General features: G+C 40.9%; 1 protein-coding gene across 1 annotated transcript in view; it reads left to right on the top strand.

Moving 5' to 3' along the window:
* SORCS3 (sortilin related VPS10 domain containing receptor 3) overlaps window positions 1-22240 on the top strand; it is a 289152-nt gene that overhangs the window by 225633 nt on the left and 41279 nt on the right. Inside the window, exons 12-14 of the mRNA XM_050338477.1 lie at window positions 1125-1201; window positions 1310-1401; window positions 5446-5553. Of these exons, the coding sequence (XP_050194434.1) occupies window positions 1125-1201; window positions 1310-1401; window positions 5446-5553 (277 nt within the window). The remainder of the gene's footprint in view (window positions 1-1124; window positions 1202-1309; window positions 1402-5445; window positions 5554-22240) is intronic.

Here is a 22240-nt window from a genome sequence, read left to right as displayed (position 1 = left end):
TAGGTTCTTTTCAAGCTGCCAGTGCATGGGATGAATGTTTTCCAAGTCTAACAATTAACCTTTTAAAAGGCAGAATACAATTTCTGCCTTACTGCTTTCTACATTAAAAAGCTTAACGTGTAGGGAATATGCACATCTGTTTCCACTAATCAGTTTTCCAACAACGGAAACGTGTCACCAAATTGGTGAATGTGTTCAAGGATAAGCTTTGCAATTTATTTTCACAGGCAATGGCTGCTCAAAGACTATGTCTTACTTGATTTACAGTGGGACATTTCCAGCAATGACTGGAAACTTGGGCTCTTGATATAGGAAAGAGTTTTAGTATCCAGTTGTACAGCTGTTAAATCCTCTTGACTTACTTGAGAGTTATGTTTTGTTGGGTTGAAACCATATAGCTGAAAGAAACTAGATGGAGAGAATGAAGAAAATAATGTAACAAGTTTGCACAGAAATACAGAAAGAAGTGATAGCACAAAATCTTGGTGTATTACTCCCTTTTCTTCCTTCAGTCTGAAAATCACTGTTTGAAAATTGGGATCTCTAATTCAGTATGTAAAATATGATGATACAAAACTTACACTTCTGCACTTTAAATCAGTTTCTAATTCCTGAGGACTTCACCTCATAATAAGGCACTGGGCAAAAAAGATCTTGAAACTAACATAGATTTATTCTCATGAACCTGCATGTCCCTATAGACTGACATACTATATGGTGTCTCACGTCAGGTTTTCCTCGTAACCTCATCTAAAGCAGTTGGTCGCTGTTGCTGTTGTCAAGGAATAAAATGAGGTAGATGGACAATGTGACTTTGGAAAGCAGGGAAGTGAGAAAAAAATTATTTAGAGCAGACCTGCATTGTTCAGTGAGCCTGTGTGTTCAGTATGGGATATCTATTCCCTAATGCATGGTGAGGCAGAGTAGTTCACCCTGTAAGGCTGTCAGCAAAATGGTTTCCATAATAATGGAAATTACTAGATTAAAATTGAGAACTGTATCAAGTAACCAGTGAGTTTAAACTCACGATTTGGACCACTAGGTGAGGTCAAATTAATTTCATATCGTGGAAATATGCAGTTCTGTGTTCATCCATACAAGAATGTCTGATGCTTGTGTTGCAGGCAATATTGGCTCTGAGCTTTCATACACTGATGCTGGTGTGTTCATCTCTTCTGATGGTGGCAATTCCTGGAGACAGGTATGTTTTGCAGAGCAAAGGAAAGCATGGAGCCTTTTGCTGTTCTTCTTCTGAGTCTTCTCCTCCCAGTGGAGTGGAGCACTCATGCAGTACCTAATTTGTTTGCAGATCTTCGAGGAGGAATACAATGTATGGTTTCTGGACTGGGGAGGAGCACTAGTGGCCATGAAACACACATCAGTGCCCATCCGGCACATGTGGTAAGGAAACTTATTATTTTGAGGTTTCCTGATGGAAATAACCTGACAGATATGGCATCACCTGGTCAACATCTGCTAGAGTCTCTAAAACGAGCAAATTAACTCATTATTATCTGTGTTTTACCATCATTTTATTTTTGTTGATTAATAAAATGATTGTTGTACCATTTTATAGATATAATGTCTCTATACATAATCACATACATATATGAATTACTCTTGGCACTGGTAATGTACTATGAGCCTCCAGGTGGTGTTTCTTTCCTACAGACACATACATACTAAGTAATGTCGTCCTTTGTGCATCAGGTATTTCTGAGAGGATGTGTCTCATTTCTGCTCTTTGTTAACAGACTTTAACATTAACCTGGTAAGACAGATAAAGGAAGAGAGAGGAGAGGGCAGTAGGTGTAGATAAGGACAGCAGAGATATGTTCCAAACATCTCTGTTTCCTCTAGTATTCTACTATCAGTTTCCAGAGATACACTGGTGTCAACAGAATAGAGTTGGAGGTGAAATAGGGCAAAATGATTTCTCAGCAGAAGACACTGTTTTGCTGTAAATGGGTTATAACAGTCTAAGCACTAAAGATACCACCCAAAATTCTCCTCTTCTTAGCTCTTGCCCCTCTGACTTCTTCACCAGGGAAACATTGGAGAGAGGCATTCTGAAATGCAGAACTAACACTGATAACAGCAAATAGGTGGGTTAGCATCACCTTCAGTCTCTGGTCTTGACTGAAAGAGGGGCATGTCTAATACACGTCTAATATATATCTCTAATGGACTGACCTACCCAGTTTCTAATGTTTTGTAGAAATTAATTAGTTAGAAATAGCTTTCAGAGACAAGATTTGTGTTTCTGACTGCAATATTGAGTTGTCTCTCAGCTTGATAGTGCTAAGCACACGTCCATCACACGTATTTCATGCAGAACAGTAAATGTGGTCTTCAGTCAAATAGAACAAGAAAGCAATGGTGTTTGGCAGCAGGGATGAGGAGTTAAGGTCTCCTCTACCTGAGCCCTTATTGTACAAACTCGCTCAGTGAAATTGCAGTCATTCCAAAGCTGGACACCTCAAGACAGGCTGTCTTTCCTCATCAAAAGCTAACATTCCAGAGATGTACTTTAAGAACATTAATGGCTACATTTTCAGTATAAAAAGATTCTGGTCTTTATATTTCTGACCTGACAGATAACTCTGGGATACCTGCATCATAGATTTCTATAAAAGTTTGAATATCTTGCATTTGAGCACATTTCTTTACCACCTGAGCTAAAGAAATGACTGCTTTAATCTTGGTGTAGTTGTGGACTGTTAACCACAGGATGTATTGGTTCATATTCTGAAGGCTTTGTTATTTTTCTAGGATAGGGGAACCAAGTGTTCTTCAAGAGGTCTGTGGAATTACATGAATTCATTATATGCAAAATGAGGGTTGCAATTTTCGTCTTGCTTTCTAATGTTCAGGAAACGGGTTGGTTGTTTTATCACAAGCAAACTCATTGCAGTTATGACTTAATATACATGGCTGTGAGTGAGTCAGGGCCAGGGGTAAATCTAGGCCAGCACTCTTGTCAACAGCCTCCTTAACTGGACATATAATGGAAAGTAGTAACAGGGGAGACTCACGGTGATGAGCTGCAGAATCTAGTCTGTGGTTGGAGTGTGTTGGTGTGTGACTAGAAACATAAGCTGCTGACAGGTTACGCAGTTCTCATGACTATAACTAAAGTGCTCTCAGGAAAGAGGACATCAGGACCATGTAAAAGTCTTTAGACTAAACCAAGTATGAGTCAAGGCAGGAGAAGTGTGTATGAGCCAAGAGTAGGTGTCACCAGCTGTAGTTCCATCAGACTGTGGAAAGCTGAGCTGCAGAAGGGTGAAAGGTGAGCCACTTACTGAAAGAGCTGCAAGTCATGTATTAACCATTTGTTACTGTAATATTCAAGCCAGGTGTAATTATTTTAATTGTGTCTTTAATTGTGAAGGCTCTTTGGACATAAAACCCCACATTACATACAAATGCCTGTTCTTAGATTTTGGGAAAGATTTGGCCCCAGGTTGACCTTCCACAGGAGCTGAGAGCTCATTTCACCTTTATTTGCTTTGCAGAGGTTTGTTTCACAAACCTTTACAGTAAGTCTCATGCAATGGCATGTGCAGTACTATGAGTGTTCCACCCACTCCATTAAATAAGTAGTGATTTAGATCTGTTATCAATAAGCTCCAACATGTTTCCTCCAAAATTGTACCCTTAGGGGCTTTGGAATTTGCTTCATATTGCCTCAGTAGGCATCTGTTTTATGGGCAGGAGTGGAATAGATTAAAGGGTACATGTAAATCTATTAGTTCTCAGGCTGAGACATTGTACAATAAGTTTCATCCCGGAGAAGAGAGGGGTGGATAATTGAAAAGCTGAGAGAACTTTAGCTAAGCTAATGAAGCATGCTGTTCCCCAGAAATTGAAATGCTATTTAGAGAGATAAGCATGCAAGCAGAACGCATACAAATGCACAGGTGTATGGGAAGATACATACATTTAAATAAATAGATTAAGGGCAGATAATCTTTTTGTATGTTGTTGTACTCCCAGCGTTCTGTCTTTAGTCTAAAGGCAACTTCCTATTCTGGCACATGTGCACTGTAAGCCAGGTAAGGGTGTCCTCAGTGAGGTGATGACACAGAGTTAGGGAATGGGAACTGTCAACCTTGGCTTTCCATACCAGAGATCTGAGGTTGGTGTAACCCATGGTTTGTAATACACACTACAGTGGCCTCCTGGTCCTTTGGTGGCATCTCAGATAGTGTCCTACGTACTTGGAGTGGGGAGGATCCAGGTCCCACCTGACCGATTCAGATGCTCGTGTGCATGCACACATTCAGCACCCCCCAGTCCCACCCCTGCCAATTTGAGCAAATTTGCTTTTATGCTGACTTTAAAATGAGAAGTGTTCCCTGCTATCCAAAGAAGAGATTTGTGCTGTATCTCTTTGCTAATGTCTGTTGAAAGTAATCTGTCAGCCTTCACAGTGCAGGTACCTCACAGAATTACAGAGAATTCTGTAACAGCTGTGCTTGGAAAGGATGAAATAATGTTATAACCAATAAGCCTATGTGCTTCTCTGTTTGTTCTTACTTTACTTATATAATTCAGAGCTGAAACTTTGGGCAGAAATGGTGCAGGAACAATTGTGTGGAGAGTCCGGGAGCAGAAAAACGCTTGGTTGCTTTCAGAACTGTCCATGGGCAGCAGGTCTGGGAGCTGGATGCTGACAGCTGCAGGATGCCTGTCTTTACTGTTGCAGTAGCAGTTGAGTGTGTACACCCTCCTCTGGCTGCTTCCTGCACTGCTGTGGTCACAGGCTGTCAGGGGAAAGTGAGGGCTGGGAGCTCTCAGAGGCCTTCAAAGGCAGGAGCCCACCGAGATCCCTAGGGAAGTGGGACAGCATCTGGCAACCAGGTCCCATCCCATCACCCCATCCAGGAGCCCAGCAGCCAGGGACAGCCCCAGCCCTGGACATTGGGCAGCTCAGTGGGGACATGGATGGACTGAGGCCACCTCTCTGTAAGATGAAGACCAACTCTGAAAGGGCATGGAAAGAAGTACTAATAGGGCTAGAGAGCTGATAGCTAATGCCATGTGGCACTGATACATGGATGGGTCAAAATGTCCCGTGGCAGTGATAGCAATTTTCATGCATTCAGGCCAGGGCTGCTTTTGCTGTGAGTGATGCTTCATGCCAGGTGCTATTCCAGATCCAGAAACAGGTTTTGGCAATGCCTCTTGATCCCTTGGGGTCTGATGTACAGCTGCATCAAGTATATCCATGTCCTTATTACCAGTGTTTATGCTTTCTAAAGCTTTGATCTTTTAAGTACATCAAGAGCATGAATTCAGTGGGCTGGGAAATGGCAAAGATTGGTGTTTGTCTATAAATCTAGCTGCTGGAGCATGCAGACCTTAGCCAATATTTAATTGCTGCAGTTGCTCTAGAGTAAGTGTTTTTATGTGTATAAATGTTGTCTGCTTCTATCACAGGATGAGTTTTGATGAGGGAAGATCCTGGAGTAAATACAGTTTCACATCAACACCACTTTTTGTGGATGGATCCCTTGTAGACCCTGGCATAGAGACCCAGATAATGACGTAAGTATAGCAGCTCCTATTTCAAATTGGGATGACAGAGGGGGTGCATGGAAATCCCCAAGTGCATGGTAAGCCTCATGATGTGCAGTGTAGCATCGTGTAGCTACACATGTAGTGTTGCATGAAGGCATGGTGTTGTTTTGTGGGTTTTTCTGGTGGTCACAGACCTGGTTTACATGTCCATGAACTATATGGCAAATAGATGAGGGAAGAAAACTCTTTCCAGCAGTGACAGGGGGTATAATAGGGAGAGGTGGTACCAAGCTGTAGCTTGGGAGTTCCCATAGGACAATCTGTTAGGTAAATCTGCTTCTCTGGGGAGTGGTGTCCTTTCTCATAATTACTGCTAAGATTATATTCCTTGGATTTGATGGCCCAGGGAATCAGTGCTTTTCATAAGTCAGAGATCTGTATGGTTGCATCTAATGTCATTTCTGTGCCTGCTTCAGCTGAGCAGTGTGACTGTCTTTTGAGATTGCTGCTGGGTATGAATATCCCCAAACCTCATTGCCTGCTATCTGCACGGTGCATCTGGTTTTACCTCAAGGTAAAAGTGTTCTCACTGTGCATGTGCAAAGCTGAGCTCAGAATAACCTTCCTGTTCTGGGGTGTAGTATGCCATGGATCACCCCTACCATGACAGGAAGAGCCTGGGCTGGCACTGAAGGTGCTTGGACCTTCATCCTCCCAAGAGGGCTAAAGTGCTGGGTAAGGCTGGTGGACCTGGTGGAGTAATGCTGGCCCAAGAACAGCCCAGGATCTGAGTTTAACAGCTAAGGGAGAGAGGGAAGTTTTTAAGTTCTAAGGCATCTTCAAGGAGTCATCTGACCTCTTGCACAAAGCAGATCAGAGCAATCTGTTCTGGGACTCTGAACAAAGCAAGGAGAAGATGGACTGCCTTCCTTACTTGCAGAAATGCCTTCTTACTTGTGTTTTCTCTGACCTGGCTGAAACAGCTTTCTGAAAAGAATCAGAAAGCAAGGTGGCTAAGATTCCTTAGTCTGAGGCATGGCTATGAAACATATCTGCAGTGGCTTGAAGGAGTGCCTTTGGTTAATCACATCAGACACTGCTGCATCACTCCAGGTCAGGGGCAGCAGATAGACTGTAAATTTCATCTTGCAGTCAGTTTGCTTTTCCTGCTTTTCTGCACCTGCACTTCCTGCAGATTTTCACTATTTGCAAGAGAAAAAAGATTCACTCCAGGTTTATTCTTTTCTAGGCTTCAGTCCATCTGCCTACTTATATGGCAGAAATGTGTAGGTGGATCTCATTGCTGGTGTCAGAGGTAGTGATAAACTGAGATTAGACTGCTGGGTGTGCTTGTCATCAGTTCCAGAGGAAGTTTGGACAGGGTAATTGTTGTGTGTCTTGGACATTTCTGCTACTGATTTGAATTTATTCCAACTCTGTTGCATGATATGTGTTGTTATGCCTTTCAAAAACCAGATCTACATCAGCTTTACACAAACAGAAGTGACTATGTTGAAGAGAAGTCCGTATTTTAAGTTGAGCTCATCTTAGCTGCAAAAAAAAAAAAAAAAAATCCTATTTGGCTCCTCTAACAAAGGGTAATTTGAACTGACTTCTTTGCCATGTATGCTAGGACAGAAAAAAGATTTGGTACTGTAGTCTTGGAGGGCTCAGGAAAGCATAGCCAACTCCTGGATCTCCTGTGATAAAGTATCTTAGGAAGGCCAGGCTAAGTAATTATGGTTATCCTTTATGCCTTTATATAAAGCAAAGGAGCAGCACTCCTGTGCTTTATTCCCAAACAGTGCTGGGGCAGAACAAGGCAGCCTCTGTGTCTGTCACAGACAGCTATGGAGATTTTATTAGAGCATAGGTGGTATCAATTCCCATAGCCTTGCCAGCTTTTCCTTTATTGCGAAATGATGTCTTGGCTTTGGCTTTTTCTTCATAAAAGCAGAGTACTTGTTTGTGTGAAAGAGCATATCTGTGCATCTGCTGCCTTGCTGTCTGCAAACATTGCCCCTATTTTTGCAAAGAGCAAAATGCAACAGCATATGATACACCTGTGAGCCTTTTCACAAGACTGCTGTGAGCATCCTGTGGGGAAAAGATATGCCAGCTCCCAGCTAAAGATTAGAACCTGCAATTCTGTGCACTGTATGCAAGGATAATGTGTCACTTTCTGTATGGGTAATGTGGTGTTTTTCTGTGAAATCCTTAATGCAGTGCACAGTGTGTGTCCCTTGCTAACCACACACACGTGCAGATATGTGCACACACACGTGTAAAGAGACAGATCCGAGATCCCATAAATCTGCACATCAGCACCTTCATTCAAATCAATGGGGCTATTCAGTTGCAACTAGCTGTGGATTTAGCCCATTTATTTTATAAATCAATGCAGTTTTCTTTTGAGAAGAAAGATGCATTACAAATCTAAGTTTATTGGTTTTTTTATATCTCTGTAGTCTTCTGGTGAAAAATACATTAAGTGAGTTATCTTCCTGAATGTTATGTATTAGCTTTGTTGAGAACTGACTTTTAAATCTTTGCAGGCATATTATTATTATTGCCAGTGCTAGTTGCTATTGTTATTGTTTTTATTATTATTGTCATCATTAGCAGTTTTTAAAACTATTCTTAATAGTTTGTAAAAGCTATACAAAGAAATTTCGTGACTCTTGCAATAAATATTTAGAGAAATTCCTATCCACAGCATTAAAGGAGCTGAGGAGGAAAAGGCCTATTTGTAAAGCCTGTGTGCAAACCATATCTATGCAGATCATTTAGGCATTTCTAACAAAGAGAACTCTAGTGAATGCACCTATAAGGGCAGTGTAGGATCATGCTGAGCTTGTGGAAGCTTTGGCTGAGAAGAAATTGATGCCTTTCTATTGTTACTGGCCATCCAAGATAGCACGTAGTGGGTTGGAGATACATGGAATTTTTGTGTAGAAATCCCAAAGATTTCAAGAAGTTTCAAGATGAGAGGAGCACAATGGTTTGGGATTAGCATCCCCCAGCTGATCATGGAGTCAGTGGGAGTGCTTAGACTAGAAACATGGCTGAGGCAGAGAGACCAAGACTGTGGTTATATTTGTGTACTGCCAGACTGGATGGGTTAGTGGCTTTTAAAGAGTGGATTTTAAAGATTTGTCTTTCATCCTTGAAAATGCAAAATATTTCACTTAGGAGTCTTGGCTGATTCCTGTTAGGGAAAATTTCTTCCATAGATTTGCATCAAAATTGTCTGTGTTCAACTACTTCCAAAAAATAATATTCTGAGGGGAATGTGTATTAAAAGTCATTATACTCCAACTATTACTAACATATTACATTATTAACAATATTATCATAATACTATCTTATTAAAATCAATATATCAGTAGAATGACTTTCCCAACCTTCATTGCCACATGCTGTGAAGGGCTCTCTGGGCTGTGGAAAGCAGCAACCATTTTAGCACAGAATTTCGTATCACTTCATGGCTGTTACGTGAGCAGTTGCAGTATCTGTCTCTATTGTATGAGTATCCTAGGTTTTTTGGCTCTTCTGTGCTTTGGGCTGTGTATACATGCCCTAAGACAGTCCTAAAAAACTTTCCAGTATGGTAAAATCTGTAAATTTGCATGTAGGGGCTTTACATGATTTTGAATATCTCAGCATACTTTGAATTGGGAGCTGCTTTTAGTGGGAAGTGGGACAAGGTATCTTGAAGAGGTCTGTTCCAGTGTAAATTATTCTATGATTTTGTTACTTTGTAAGGCTATAACAGTGCAAAAAATAATTATTTCCTTACAAGCTGAGTGAACTCTGTTAAGAATGTGATACCCAGGGAAGTACCACGAGACTGTGTGAGCTGGTCTGCCCTGGAACTACTGCCTAACCAAGGTGAATCCACTCTCTTTCTCCATTCCTGGCTGATCATCCACTTCTGAAGTTCCTTTTGCTGTTGTTTTGATGCTTATCTCATCTGACAAGATGGTCATTTCAGCTACGTTAGTGTAGAGCTGTGTACCAAAGCACATTGCAGTGTTTGGTGCAGGTGTGGGGAAAGCACCTGTAGAAAACACTAGGTCCTTTAGGAAAATAACTCCAGTGCATAAGGGCTAGAGGTGTTCTTAGAAGACACAATGCAGTAGTCTTATTGAAATCTAGTTTTTAAGTTCTGTCCTGTAGCACTCACTGGTGATCAGTATATCTTTTAATGATGTTATGTTCTGCTGGGTCAGATCTAACATCTCTGTGTTGATAAGCCATAGGCACAGCATGTGACTTGCCTGATGTTCACCAGGGGAAAGGAATCACATTGTATTCCCCTTCTAGTTGATTGTGATATATCCAAACAGAAGCAGCATTTGCTTGGGAGAGTTGCTAGTTTGTACCATTCAAATCAGAGACAACATATTTTTGTGGGTCCAGAGAAGGGTTTTATGTCATTCCAGCTCTGACTCATAATTATTACCCCTGCCACTTCATCTCCTGTGCTAAGCATCTCTCCAAACCTTCGTTGAGAGAAATAACCTTTTTGCTTCACAGCCCTGCATCATTTTACTAAACTCATTATGTGTGTATGTGTGCAGACACTCATTTATAGATGGGGATCATTAAGTTTGTACTGGTAAACATATATTTATGTAGACACAGCCACATGTATGTATATAAATATGTATGTATTTCTATGTATGTGTACTTAATGATCCATATATATCTCTGCATGCATAATTGAGCATTAACATTTTCAGTGAGCTGAAAGTTGATCTGCCAACATTGCTCTGACTGCTGCCCTTGGCTATGTGTGTTAGAAAATGTTCCTGGTTGTAAATGGATAGGTTATGAGTCCTGGTCCTTCCTAACACTTTTTTGTTTACGTGGCCATGCAGCTTTACCAGAGATGAAGTGGGAGCAGTTTTTTCCGGGAGACACATAAAATAACGGGCAATCCATCACTGGGTGGCAGAAGAGTGAGGCAGGATGAATAAGTAATTGAGAAATGCTGGAAAAGGTGAGATGGATGCCAGGGGAGGTTTCAGGTGAGAAAGACAGCATTAAAAGCACAGGCCATACTGAGTCAGACCAGAGGTACCTCTATCTCAGTCCCATGTTCCAAGAGTGGCAAGTAGAGGATGCTAGAAATATATATTAACAAAATTACCTCATACACTTTTCACATTTAGAGATTTGCAAATAAGTGACTTTCTTGTCCAAATATGACATTCTTTGTATTTTTAGACATTCAAGAGGTTTTCCATTTTTGAGTTTTTTCCCCCCTAAATAAAAATTTTAGGAGTCACATTATCCTGTGGCCAGAAGTTCCATGAGTAAACTCTTATTCTGAAGAACTGACTGGCTTCTAGAAGACACCAGCAAAGTGGGTACAGGTAGGAAGGCAACACGGACAGATTCTGGTTCACACTCAGCAGAGATTCAGCAGAGGGAGTATGAGAAAAGGGCAACAGCTCCCAGGTCCAAGCAAGCTCCCACTGAGTTCAAAATTACATGGGAGCCAACAGTCATTTTCCTGTCGCTTTCTGATAAGCTGATTATCATCTCTGCTCTTCAAGCAAGGCAACATCCTCACCCTTCTGCTCAAGTCTTCCTGTCACATTTAAAAGCTGATATAGGAAAGAAAATTACAAGGTGACACTGTCCTTGAAACATTCTGCCCCTTTGCTTAGGGGTAGGGAATCATGGGTCTACCACCTCTGAGTGGTTGTGTGGTGAGGAAAGTTCAGGTGAAACAGGTGATAGAAAATAGGTACCATTAGATAGTAAAAGGACTGGTAGGTTCTAATTGTCCCTATTGTGGTTTCATCTTACATTTCAGTTTTCCTTTCTTTTTCTGTTAATTGCAATATCTGTTTGTGGTGCAACTGGCACTGTTATTGGCTATAGATTTTCCTGCAAGGTTCTGATGTGTCCTTGTGATTTCATTTCACTGTCCTGACTCCTGGGGCTATACAGAGTGCAGTGCATAAACACACATAAAGACTCTTCAGAATAGAATCCATGACATTAAAATGGATCTGTGAAAATAATGGCTGCACACAGAAGGAAAAGTAGAATTTGGAACTTGATCTGAGAACAAAAATTTCAAATACAATTATTAAGTAAGGAAACCAAAATGATGGATTGGATATTGGCATTTGCTTTAGTGAGCTGCATTCCTGTATCATCTGATCTAATTTCAAAACCTTCTGGAACTAATGAATAGCTTGGACTTTGCGAGAAAATGATCAATCTGCTAATGCCATCAAGTGACTTTACAATGGACAAGAAAATGTGTGTTATAGGAATTCCCATTTTATCCCAGCAGATGATCAGTTTATACCCTGAAGTAAGACAGTTGATTACCCATATCATTATCTTCATTTGCAAGACTTAAAAACATTATTAACGATCACAGATTAATCAGTGTCACTTCCTCCTCCCATCTCCCTCTCTGCCAGAGGAGTAGTCTATTTGTTAGGCTTTGGATTGCTGCATGAATTCACCTAAACAGTCCACAGAGCCACAGTACTTGCAGTGTGAGCTGAGGTGTTTCCGTAGCACCTGAGTAGACAAATCAGGTAATGAGAACATCTACTTAGAATAATCTTTCTCAGACAGCATCATGTGATTTATTTGGCTTTAGGAAAAGTATGTCTGTGACCCAAGATCTGTTCCCAGCAGTTGCACCGTGTACCCAGAAGATTCCTGGCAGAAGCCCTAACACATGAAGATAGGGCACTGGGCTCCGTGACACGTGTTTTCTATATTTGGCTTTCTGGGGAAAGCATTCTGTCACTGCAGTCAAGTGCCATATATGGACAGTAGATCAAATATTGTGCTAAAGAAATCAACATTGTTAGTTGTGTTGTGCTAGTAGGGGAATTGAGGGAGAACAAGGGACACGCCATGGTCAGTCACTCAGGAGCCAGCCATGGGGAGAGCTTGGCATTAATGCAGGTCTCCTGAGTCCTAGGTGCAGACTTTTCCCATTCCTTAGGGGGAAGGAGATGCTAAGTCATGTCTGCAGTGCTCAGAAAAAGTGTATGGAGAGGTAAGCATGTGCAGGGAGGAGGACTAGAGAAAAGGTGTGTTGACTGGAGGCTGGTATTCACTGAAGTGAATGAAAAAAAAAAGGCCCTTATAGAAGGAGCCAGAATGAGCAGCAGGCTGATACATGATTTCTTTTCCCTGTCCCTAACAGGACAAGATTTGCCTGATGGCAACACAATCCAGATATTCTCTACAGAGGCTACTGTGCTTGGTTTCTTGTGCTGCTAAGTAAGGACAGATGGATTGGTCCTGTGCTGTCCTGCCAGCAGGTGGGCTGGGCTGTATGAAGCACTCAGGCCTGGTGTGGGGTGCACAGAAAGGGGCAGGATGCTGTGCACAGATACGATCCTCAGAGTCTTTCACCTTTGTGTTAGAGCAAGACATGAAATATTCTGGTGCCCTCATCCCACCAACCCTCAGGAGACTGAGAAACCATATGGCCCTAGCTCCTTTCCAGCTCAATCTGGCCCTGATCCTCCACAGGGCAAAGGGTGGTACAGCACACCAGCTTCTCTGGGACCTTGAAGGCTCAGTGCTGGGTTGGCTGTAGAGTTCACTCTAACAGTTTTTTGATCATTGGGAAAGCAGCTCTCCAGAGGTTTCCTCTTCCCTCTTCTGAGCCTTCTTCTTTGATATCCAGGCAAAGCTCATCACCCTGCTTCACCTGTCACGTGTGTTCGGAGCTTACATATTCTGAGCAATGGCTTCCACATTTGTATTGGACATCTCTGGCTAGAAATCTGCTGATTCATAGGATGAAAGACTGAAATGAGTGAATGTGCTGTGCTATCCAGCTTCTGGCAAAGCAGCAGCACCTGCCTCTATTGAGACCACAGACTTATTAGTGGATAAAACACTCACATTGCTGATACCTGCCAGTATCTTTCCTAGAAGAGTGTGGCAGCATCTTCAGGTTTCAAAGCTGTCAGAAACTGGTCCTCTTCCATGACTGCTTCGAAGAAGAGAGAGAACACTTCTGAAAAACAGCATTAAAAATTAATGTGCTTTCCCATCCCCCTTCCTAGGTGTCTCACACTCTCTTTCATGTTGCTGGGATTTCTTTTGAAGCAATTGTCATGTAAAGTGGTTTGAGAACACTGGCAATAAATTTTTTAGAGACCAAATTTCAAAAGGTTTGGTTTGTCATTCAGTAAGTTCTTATTTTGATAGCACTTTCTATTTGAAAAAATAATAATAAAAGAATCCCTGTCTCCCCCATTGCCTTTTGCAGTGTTTGTGCAGCTAATGGAGAAATCGGGTCTGAACTGTAGGGCTGTAATTATACGTTCTGCAGATTACTTGCTAATTGCACTTGGCATTACTTGCTAACTAAAAGAGCATGATGTACCATGTCATTTGCAGTGGTTTTCCTCTTCTGCTAGCACTTTAAAGGAAGTACCCATGCAACTGATGAATAATCCCAGGACTGTTTTTGAAAGCTGAGGGAAAAGGATCTGCAATGGTTACACTGCAGGATTTTTATTGCAAGGTTTTGGTTTTTTAATCTGTATTCACAGAAACTCTTCACCTGCCCCATCTCCTCTCTCTCTCCTGCCCTGAAATCTGGCAGTGATGCACCTTTCCATGAGCAGTTCAACATGGATTGCTAGTGGCCAGCTCTTTGAATTTCTCTTGTGTGGAAAACCTCCGTGTTGTGATATTCAGTTTCACCTGGAAGTGGAAATAAACCACATCTTCAGATTTCATCTGCATGAGAAGTTCTGTGAGATTCTTCTTTGACCATTCTCCTTGCTAAATAAAACACAGACCAAGATTTTCTTGAACAAATTTGCCACCATGGAAGGTGATGTCTGATCTTGGTTTATTCTTGTTAGTTTCGCTGCTGTTGTTTTTTTCTCCCTCTGAATAGTAGCAGTGGAACAAGGTCTTATATCTGAGATGGTCTCTTTAGATGGTCTAAATTACACTAATTTGAAGCAGCTGAAAATCTAGATCCAAATGGATGGTATATTCTATTTTGAAAAAAATGCACCTCTTCTTTCTAGGAAAAAAAGAAAAAAAGAAACCAATTTACTTTTTTTTTTGGTCCACAGATAGAAGTGCAGCAGCCCTGAATCATCACCCATTGCCCTCAGGCTACTGTTCCTAGTTGACAGGTCAGCCAAAAGCAACTGAATTAAAAGCTCCAAAGTGGCTCTTAAAAACTGTATTTATTGTTTAGGAAAAAATTAGGCAGTGTTTTTTTGTTGGCAATTGCCAGCCTTTCCAGTGTCATCTTTCATTTTTTACGTTTCCTTTGTTTCCAGTCTCTTACTCCCTGCATCATCTTGCCAGGCGTGAGACAGTGTAACTCTCCCTCTTCCATTCTCCCTAATTGCTGATCTGTGTCTCTTTCAATTAAGTTCTACTTCCTTGTCTCAGTTCCTTTCCAACCAATTTCCATGTAACTGGTGACCTCCTTTAACGCTAATTCCATCTAAACCCTAATAAAAAAAAATTGGGAGATTACACAGCCCATTTGGTTTCTCATAAGTCATGATTTATGTTTAATTCATGGGAAAATAACTCCTCTCTCACGACCTATTCGTAGAATCTGGCCCCTCCAGCACAACTTGCAACTGTTCCATTGCTGTTTGTGTCGTTTTGGCCATAGCAGCTCGGCCATAGTCTTACTGTACTGCTACTTTCTTACACAGAGATTTATATCCAGATTTAATAACAGGCCCTTCCCTTTTCTTTGTGTGAAATTGTCAGCACTTTCTTTTATTGTGTGAAAAACTATAAATGTCAACAAGTGATGGAGGTACATCTAGATACCAAGACCTTCTGTAAGTGTTCCCTGAGCTAGCGGCTGGAGCATTTTCCCCGAAAATGCAGGACGGGCCTGGATGGTAGGGAGAAAAATCCAAACCAAATCAAGTGAATTATGAATGTAAAAGATCCTTGTACAGGAACACAATCAATTCTCAGCTAGAGCTGAGAATTTGGCTGAATTTTTGGCTGAATCTTTGCTGTTTCTTTCAGAGCATCCCACTATCTCTGGTCCATGTTACCCAGCTCTCTGGATCAGAGGAAATAGGAGCACCCAGTTCATGCTTTACTAATGATGAACTAATCAACACAGGGAGCACTGGAATACAAAGTTCAACAACCAGTGGCAAACTACAACTCTGTTCTGGCTAAGCTTCTTATCTCCACCTCAGTGCTGGTTGTATAAGTGCCAGCATAGGTCTTGCAAAAGAACTTTATTCTCCAAGCTTGCCAAGAGCCACAGGAGTGGAAATGCAGAGCTTAGACATATGCAGGCTTTACCTGGCAGCCTCTCAGGTCCATGTCTATGTAGTATACCCAAAATGTTAAATGCCTTCAGAGTTCATGAGAATAGACCAGCCAAATTTAAATAGATCTGGTCCTTGACTTTTGCACTGATGGGTCCTAATTGGTGCTGCATGGACATACTTTGGGTGACTACGTGTCAGCCCATCTGATACCTATCCAAGCTGTTTGTAGAGAGGAACTCTCCAGCTTGTGCTATGCCATTACTTTTAGGGTGGATTTGACCAAACACTGCTCATGAGACAGCATTGGTGATATTTGCTGGCCAGGTATGCTCTCCTTGGATATCTGGTTATCTGTTAAAATTGCAGCAGTAGCAACATGTTGTTCTTTTTGACAGATATCAGAGAGACTGAGCACCTTCAGTTGTGGATTAACTACCCAGTGCTCCTGTAGCTGTGACTTCCCCTGGTTTTGGTCAGAGAAAATCATCCTCTCCAGGAGACTAGAACAAAATAAAAACAGAACAGCACATGCTTGTTTGCCTGCCAGGAAGTGATTCTTCCAGAGTGTGCTTCACAGCACTTCTTGGATTCACCTATTAAATATCTGCTTTTGGCACTACCTGTTAGAAGCACAGATGTAAATAAAGAGGGCTTTTAACTGAAATCAGATGGTGATCTTTCTGGACTCTGTCCCTTTCTACATTCCCACAACAAAAGCACAGATTCAGGTCAGCTGAAGCATTTACTTATTTGGGTGATTCTACTATTGGAAATTTTTTGCTTGCTAAGACACTTTCTCTGCAAGCATTTTTCTTTTACAATGAAAGGAAATAAAAATCAAGGTTGATTTTAAGTTTTCTAAATGAAACAGTCTATTTATGATGACACTGCAATTAGCTTTTCTCTCAGTATTATCAATTAAAGTATATATTTGGATCTCTGTTGTTCTGGCTTTACTTTTCTGTTGATCCATCCATCTGTCTGCTTGCATAGTTCATCTTAAAAGATGGTGTCAACTAAGTATATTATATTTTTTGCTTTATTTTAGATATTAAAAAATGCTTATAGTCTATCCTGTGGAACCTAATCTTGTTAAAATCTGGCTTCAGAGGTGCAAAAGGTATTTTGAGAAAAGCAAAAAAACACCCAGCCTTTTCATGTCTCTCACCTTGTTGATGTCCAGTGAAGGGAAAATGCTTCAGAAAGGAGGGTACTTTTGGTGTTTTGTGTAGTGAAGATTACCTTATCAGCTGCTTCCTTCCTTGGCATCTCCAGTCATCTGTCTCAATGATGGACACAGCTGAGCACAGCAGGTGTTGCACTCAAAGAAAGTAGGATGATTAGTGGAGGTAAAAGTATTCCATCCATATCCAGACCAGACCAGTCAAGTATAGGCAGCTTCAGTGCTTGCTTGCTCCATATAATGTCTTACTGGTTTACTTCAGAAATGATAGAAGGTGACTTGATTTAGGCATGAGAAGACATTTACATTTTCATGCTTGGGCAGCTTGTCTGAAACTGCCAGTAGGGATAGATCCACATGGACACAGCTGATGCCTTTCCTGAGAGCAATACAGGAGCTATTACTTGAGATCTGTTTCTCATACCTTAAGCAGGGACAGGGATTGAATCTATGGACCAGAGGGAGGTGAGTTGTTATCTTGTGACCCTCAATTCATTCTATTGACCTGTCAGAAGTGAACAGTATTGTATTACATAAAAAGCACAACTGTCAACAATGCAAGGTGAAAGCAGAGCAATCTCAGAAGAGAGCACTGTATAAATGTAAAAAGCCTTTTAAAGAGCTTCTCTACAAAGTTATCCAGTCAGTATATACTGAATTTGTAAGTTATTGTGTATTTTAAGAAATTAATGAAAGATATAATTATAGCAGCATTACCAGTGACCTTCTCTAAAATGAGTCGATCAGGAATCTGTAGGCATTTCAGAACTGTTTTCCATGTTTCCAACAATTTTTCTCCAAATAATGACATCCAGTCCTGGCAATAAAAGCCTTGCCTTGTTTCTCCAAAGAAGGGTTTGGGAAGCATTTTCTGGTTTCTTAGCAATGATTCCACAGTAAGCTGTGCAAGAACCAATTGGGAAGTTGCTGTCCTATTAGCTAAGATTTTATGTGGAGTTTTAACTGCTTACTCAGAGGGCTAGAACAAAATCTATCCAGGTTAAAGCCTGTAAATTACTTTTCCATGGCTTAGGTTGGAGAACCTAGTCAGAAAACCTAAATACCTACCTGAATACCATCTGGGCTCTTTCATTTATTGCTTCTCAAGCACTTCCAGATCAGACTGCTTATCTAGAAAAATCAAAGTATACTTTTTTGTTGGCTTCTTAGAGTGTGACCTTCTTTTGTCTTCTATTCTTTCAACTAACAATTAAGAGCTTTCAGTTAGACCATGATAGACAAAGTTATTGAGACATAATTTATGATAGCTTATTTCCTTTTCCCCTATATCATCTTGGTAGTTTATCTATGTTCGTTAAAACCATCTACCTCCCTAATTTAATGACCAGACAAAGTAAATGAAAAACAAAGGCACTTGGAAATCAGGTAAGATGAATGAGATGGTATCTTCAAAGTAACACGAGGACTCATCACTTGAGTAGGGAAAAAGAAACTCCCACCAATCTCTATTTGCATCTCTTTTCTTGTTTTGTTTATTTACACTGGATGCAGAAACTGTTATGTACCAACTGGAGCACTTAGTGCTAGCACTTATTGATAGCCGAACATGTGCAATTTTAAAATGTTGCAGCTCTTTTCTGTCTGCCCAACCCTCTCTTGGACCTGGCCACCCCAAGAGATACAGTGGGAAGACATCATGTGCATGCACCTTACTCTCTATGGAAAAAGATCCAGTGATGTAGTTCACAAAACTGATAAAAGCAGAGTTCAGCTGCACTATCTGGTTTTACTCAGTCAGAGTTTGTGCCCTGTGATGTTTTGTTTAGCCCATTTTTGATTTCAAAAACAATGAAGGTTCCCGTCACTTCCCAAGGAAAGCTGTTTGAGAGACCAGTGGAGCCCCACAGGTAACAAAGCACTCTTTTCTGTTCCTTATGTTTGCTTACAGCTACTCATTGAAGTTTCAAATGCACAACAAAGTCATCATGAACTGTAACATAACTTTCATCATGTTGGCTGGTCAATTAAACCATTCTGTAGATGTCCAGGTGGCATTTAGTACTGGCGAGCAGTGCTCACACAGGGTGCAGGTGCTTGATGGCTCCTCTACAACTCTTATACCTGAAGCCTGCACCACAGTGATTGATTAGCCTTAAGGAGCTTTTTATTAGCAAGGGGAGGGTGGGAACTTACTACTTTAGGAATCAGGTGACCCAGAACCACCTCTGCAGCACAGAGGAAAACATCCCTCTCTGTTCACACTCCTCTAATTACATTTAGTGTAGTATTGTTTCCATCTAAATTATAGCAATTATACACAAAGATCTTCTTTGAAATCATTTAATTAAAGACTATCTAATGCTCTGTGCTTTTGGAATGCTAATATGCTGCTTTCCACTAAGGAAACTTTGGGGTTTTTTCATTAATTATCATGGAAGAATTTCAATGTTGGAGATTTGGTTTAGCTTATTTCAGTAGATGTAAAAATCAGGTAATTCTGACAATTTTTCTAAAGCAAAAAGAAACCTTTTGCTCTCCTGATGGACAGTTAGCTAAGGGTCAGTCTGAGGAACAAAATCTTCCTTGAGATACCTTGACTGCCAAAGTGTTGGATTTCTTTGGCCCTTTTATCTTCTGGGTTCAGGCAAGTGTATGTGTTTGATCATGTTCTCTCCTCCTTTTGCTATATCTTTTTATGTAATAAACACTCAAGTCAAATCCTAAACTGGTATAAATCTGCTGGGCTAAATGGTTTCTGCCTGCTGCAGTGCTGCTTTGCAGGAATGATGTTTCAGTCATGCATCACATCCAACACAGACAGGACTGTGCTGACAGCAGTTGTGGTGTAAGAGCTGATGGGACTTACCCGAGGACAAAGGAAAGTGGGAAGGGGAACTTCAGTTAGAATTCCTGTTTGAGCACAGTTTTGGAGGCCTTCTGCATCCTTCCTCCTGTGTTCTTTCCCTTTCCTCCCTTCTCCCTTCTCCCAACAAGTGCCCTGGCACCTCATACTGCTTTGTTTTCTGTGGGTTTATCTTGGTCCAGGATGTGCATTCTGTGCTGAGGAACAGGAATTGCAGCTTCTTCTGTACCTTCACTTGAATGCCTTGGTGTTTCATGTCTGTAATACCCCACAATTAGGACTACACTGAGAATTATTCTGGAGAGAAGCAACAATTCACCTAATAAATCCATTCAACCAGACAAGTTCTTCCCCACCTACTCACTTCTAACTGCATATGTATTTGGCACAGGTTCTTTTTGTATCTTCTCCCCTTCTTGTCAGCTTTGTGGAGCAGACCTTGGATATAGACATGTGTCCACAGCAAACCCACAGCTCCAGACTCTCAGATCTCACCCACCCACCTTTCTCTCCCTGATACCCATGAGCTGAGACAGGTCTCAGTGGGAGAACATGACTGATTCTGGGATGGTCTTTGTTTCACAAAGAACAACACAACATAGAGGAATTTTGATGCAGGTTACAATCTACAGAAGGACTGAGGGTAGAGCAAAGCCAATGCTCTATATGATTACAGTGTAAGCTAAGACGATCCAGAGTAAAGAATGGCATCACACTGGGGACACAGCAGGATCTGAATTTTTGTTAGTGTGTGCAAGTCTTCTCTTCTGTTTCTCCTTATTTCGTAGGAAAATTTGTTCATCTTCTTTCTCCTTCTTTCTTTATTAATCTGGAATAATTAAAACAACAAAACCTTTAGTCTTAGAAATGGCTTGGGTAAAAACATAGATTGGTGAAAGATTTGGAATAATGAAAAAAAAATTGCTCTCTGCCCTCTAAATATTGCAGTAATGGTGATGCAGTGACATTTCTTGAGTGTCAGAAAAGATCTGGGTTTTGATACATACAGAATTTTTTAAATCTGGAACTGGTGTTTTAGATGAAGTTTTGGGTTCTTTTATATATTCAAAATAGTCAAAACCTTGGCATGTTATAAGGACAAATCAACTTGATCTTTATCTGCTGATGTGTACTGAGATTTCCCCCGTTGATGAGAAGCTGTAATATTATTCATAGCTTTTAAAGTCTGATTACCTGTCCTAATCTCCTCATATTATACACCAGTTTGTAAATCCAGCTGCAGTGGATTGAAAAGTTCCTTCTTACTGAGAAAATCACAGCGGGCCAAGGAAATGGGAATCTGTTCCTTGATTGAAAACTGAGCACTCATGGAGTCTTTTGATTGGGTATCTAGTGTTAATTTATTAATTAAACCATGGGTTTGCCATGATTTTGCTTTCTTTGGTGAAGGTATGAGCTTTCAACATGTAGAGTACCTGGTGGTACTTGGTGATGTGTGTCATCACTGCTTATTGCTGCCTTGGTCCTTCCCTTCTGGACACTTAAAAAATTACAAAATTTTCCTTGCATGTGGAGGAAGGCTGCATAGTTGAAATGGAATTTAGAGAGACCTGTGTTTGACAACCATCTCTGCTTGCAATGTTCTGGTCCAAACCTGGGGAGAAGCCTCTGCTACAATTCAGTTTTGTATGATCTCTTTCATCATTCTATTTGTAACAGATCTGTGCCTGAGTTTCAGATTCCAGTTAGAGTCCTTCCCCTTCAGCACCTTTTTTGGGTGCTGACTCTTCAACTCCAGCTGCTCCTGTATACTGAATTACTCAGTCTTGTGTTATCCTAGATTTACTTGAAAAATGTGTCATTTTCATCCTGAAAATGAACTTATTGCTTATTACATTGATGAACCACGGAGTGTGATCAGTGACTGCTGATGATGAGTGGCCTACTCACAAGAGTAAAGAAAAGCTCTGCAGTGGTGATCATTTATAATTCCACTCCTATTAGCTGCAGTCAACGTTCACTAAGTGGAAGGGACACTACTATCTTTAGTCCATATCCCAAATGTTAATTTGTGGTGTTTCTTTTATAATTCATTAAGTAGTAAGTTTGTGCAACACATGTGTTCAACAGTAAAGAAACTGTGTTAGATAAGAAAGGCTTGATTTTGAGACAGCCAAACGTTTGCTTTCTTGTCTAGTTGTTTATTGTTCTTGAGTAATACATATATTAGACTAGAGTCCCATTGGGCCAGGTACTACAGTCATGGAAAGACCTTCCAACAGAGACTGTACAAGGTATCAGGAAAAGGATAAACAATCTTAGGACATCATAGGAACAGAAAATGTTGGTCATGACTGAATACCATTTTCTGGCATCAACCTCCAAGACTGTGTGTTGGTTTCTGCAGCTGAGATTCACAAGACATTGTTTGCTTAATGGAAACATGTCTGGCTGACTCTGGTT

The sequence above is a fragment of the Myiozetetes cayanensis genome, unplaced genomic scaffold (genome assembly GCF_022539395.1).
Source record: "Myiozetetes cayanensis isolate MyiCay16 unplaced genomic scaffold, myiCay2020 scf10, whole genome shotgun sequence".
NCBI lineage: Eukaryota > Metazoa > Chordata > Aves > Passeriformes > Tyrannidae > Myiozetetes > Myiozetetes cayanensis.
The sequence above is the reverse complement of the archived record's forward strand: the minus strand, read 5'-3'. Positions and strand labels throughout refer to the sequence as shown.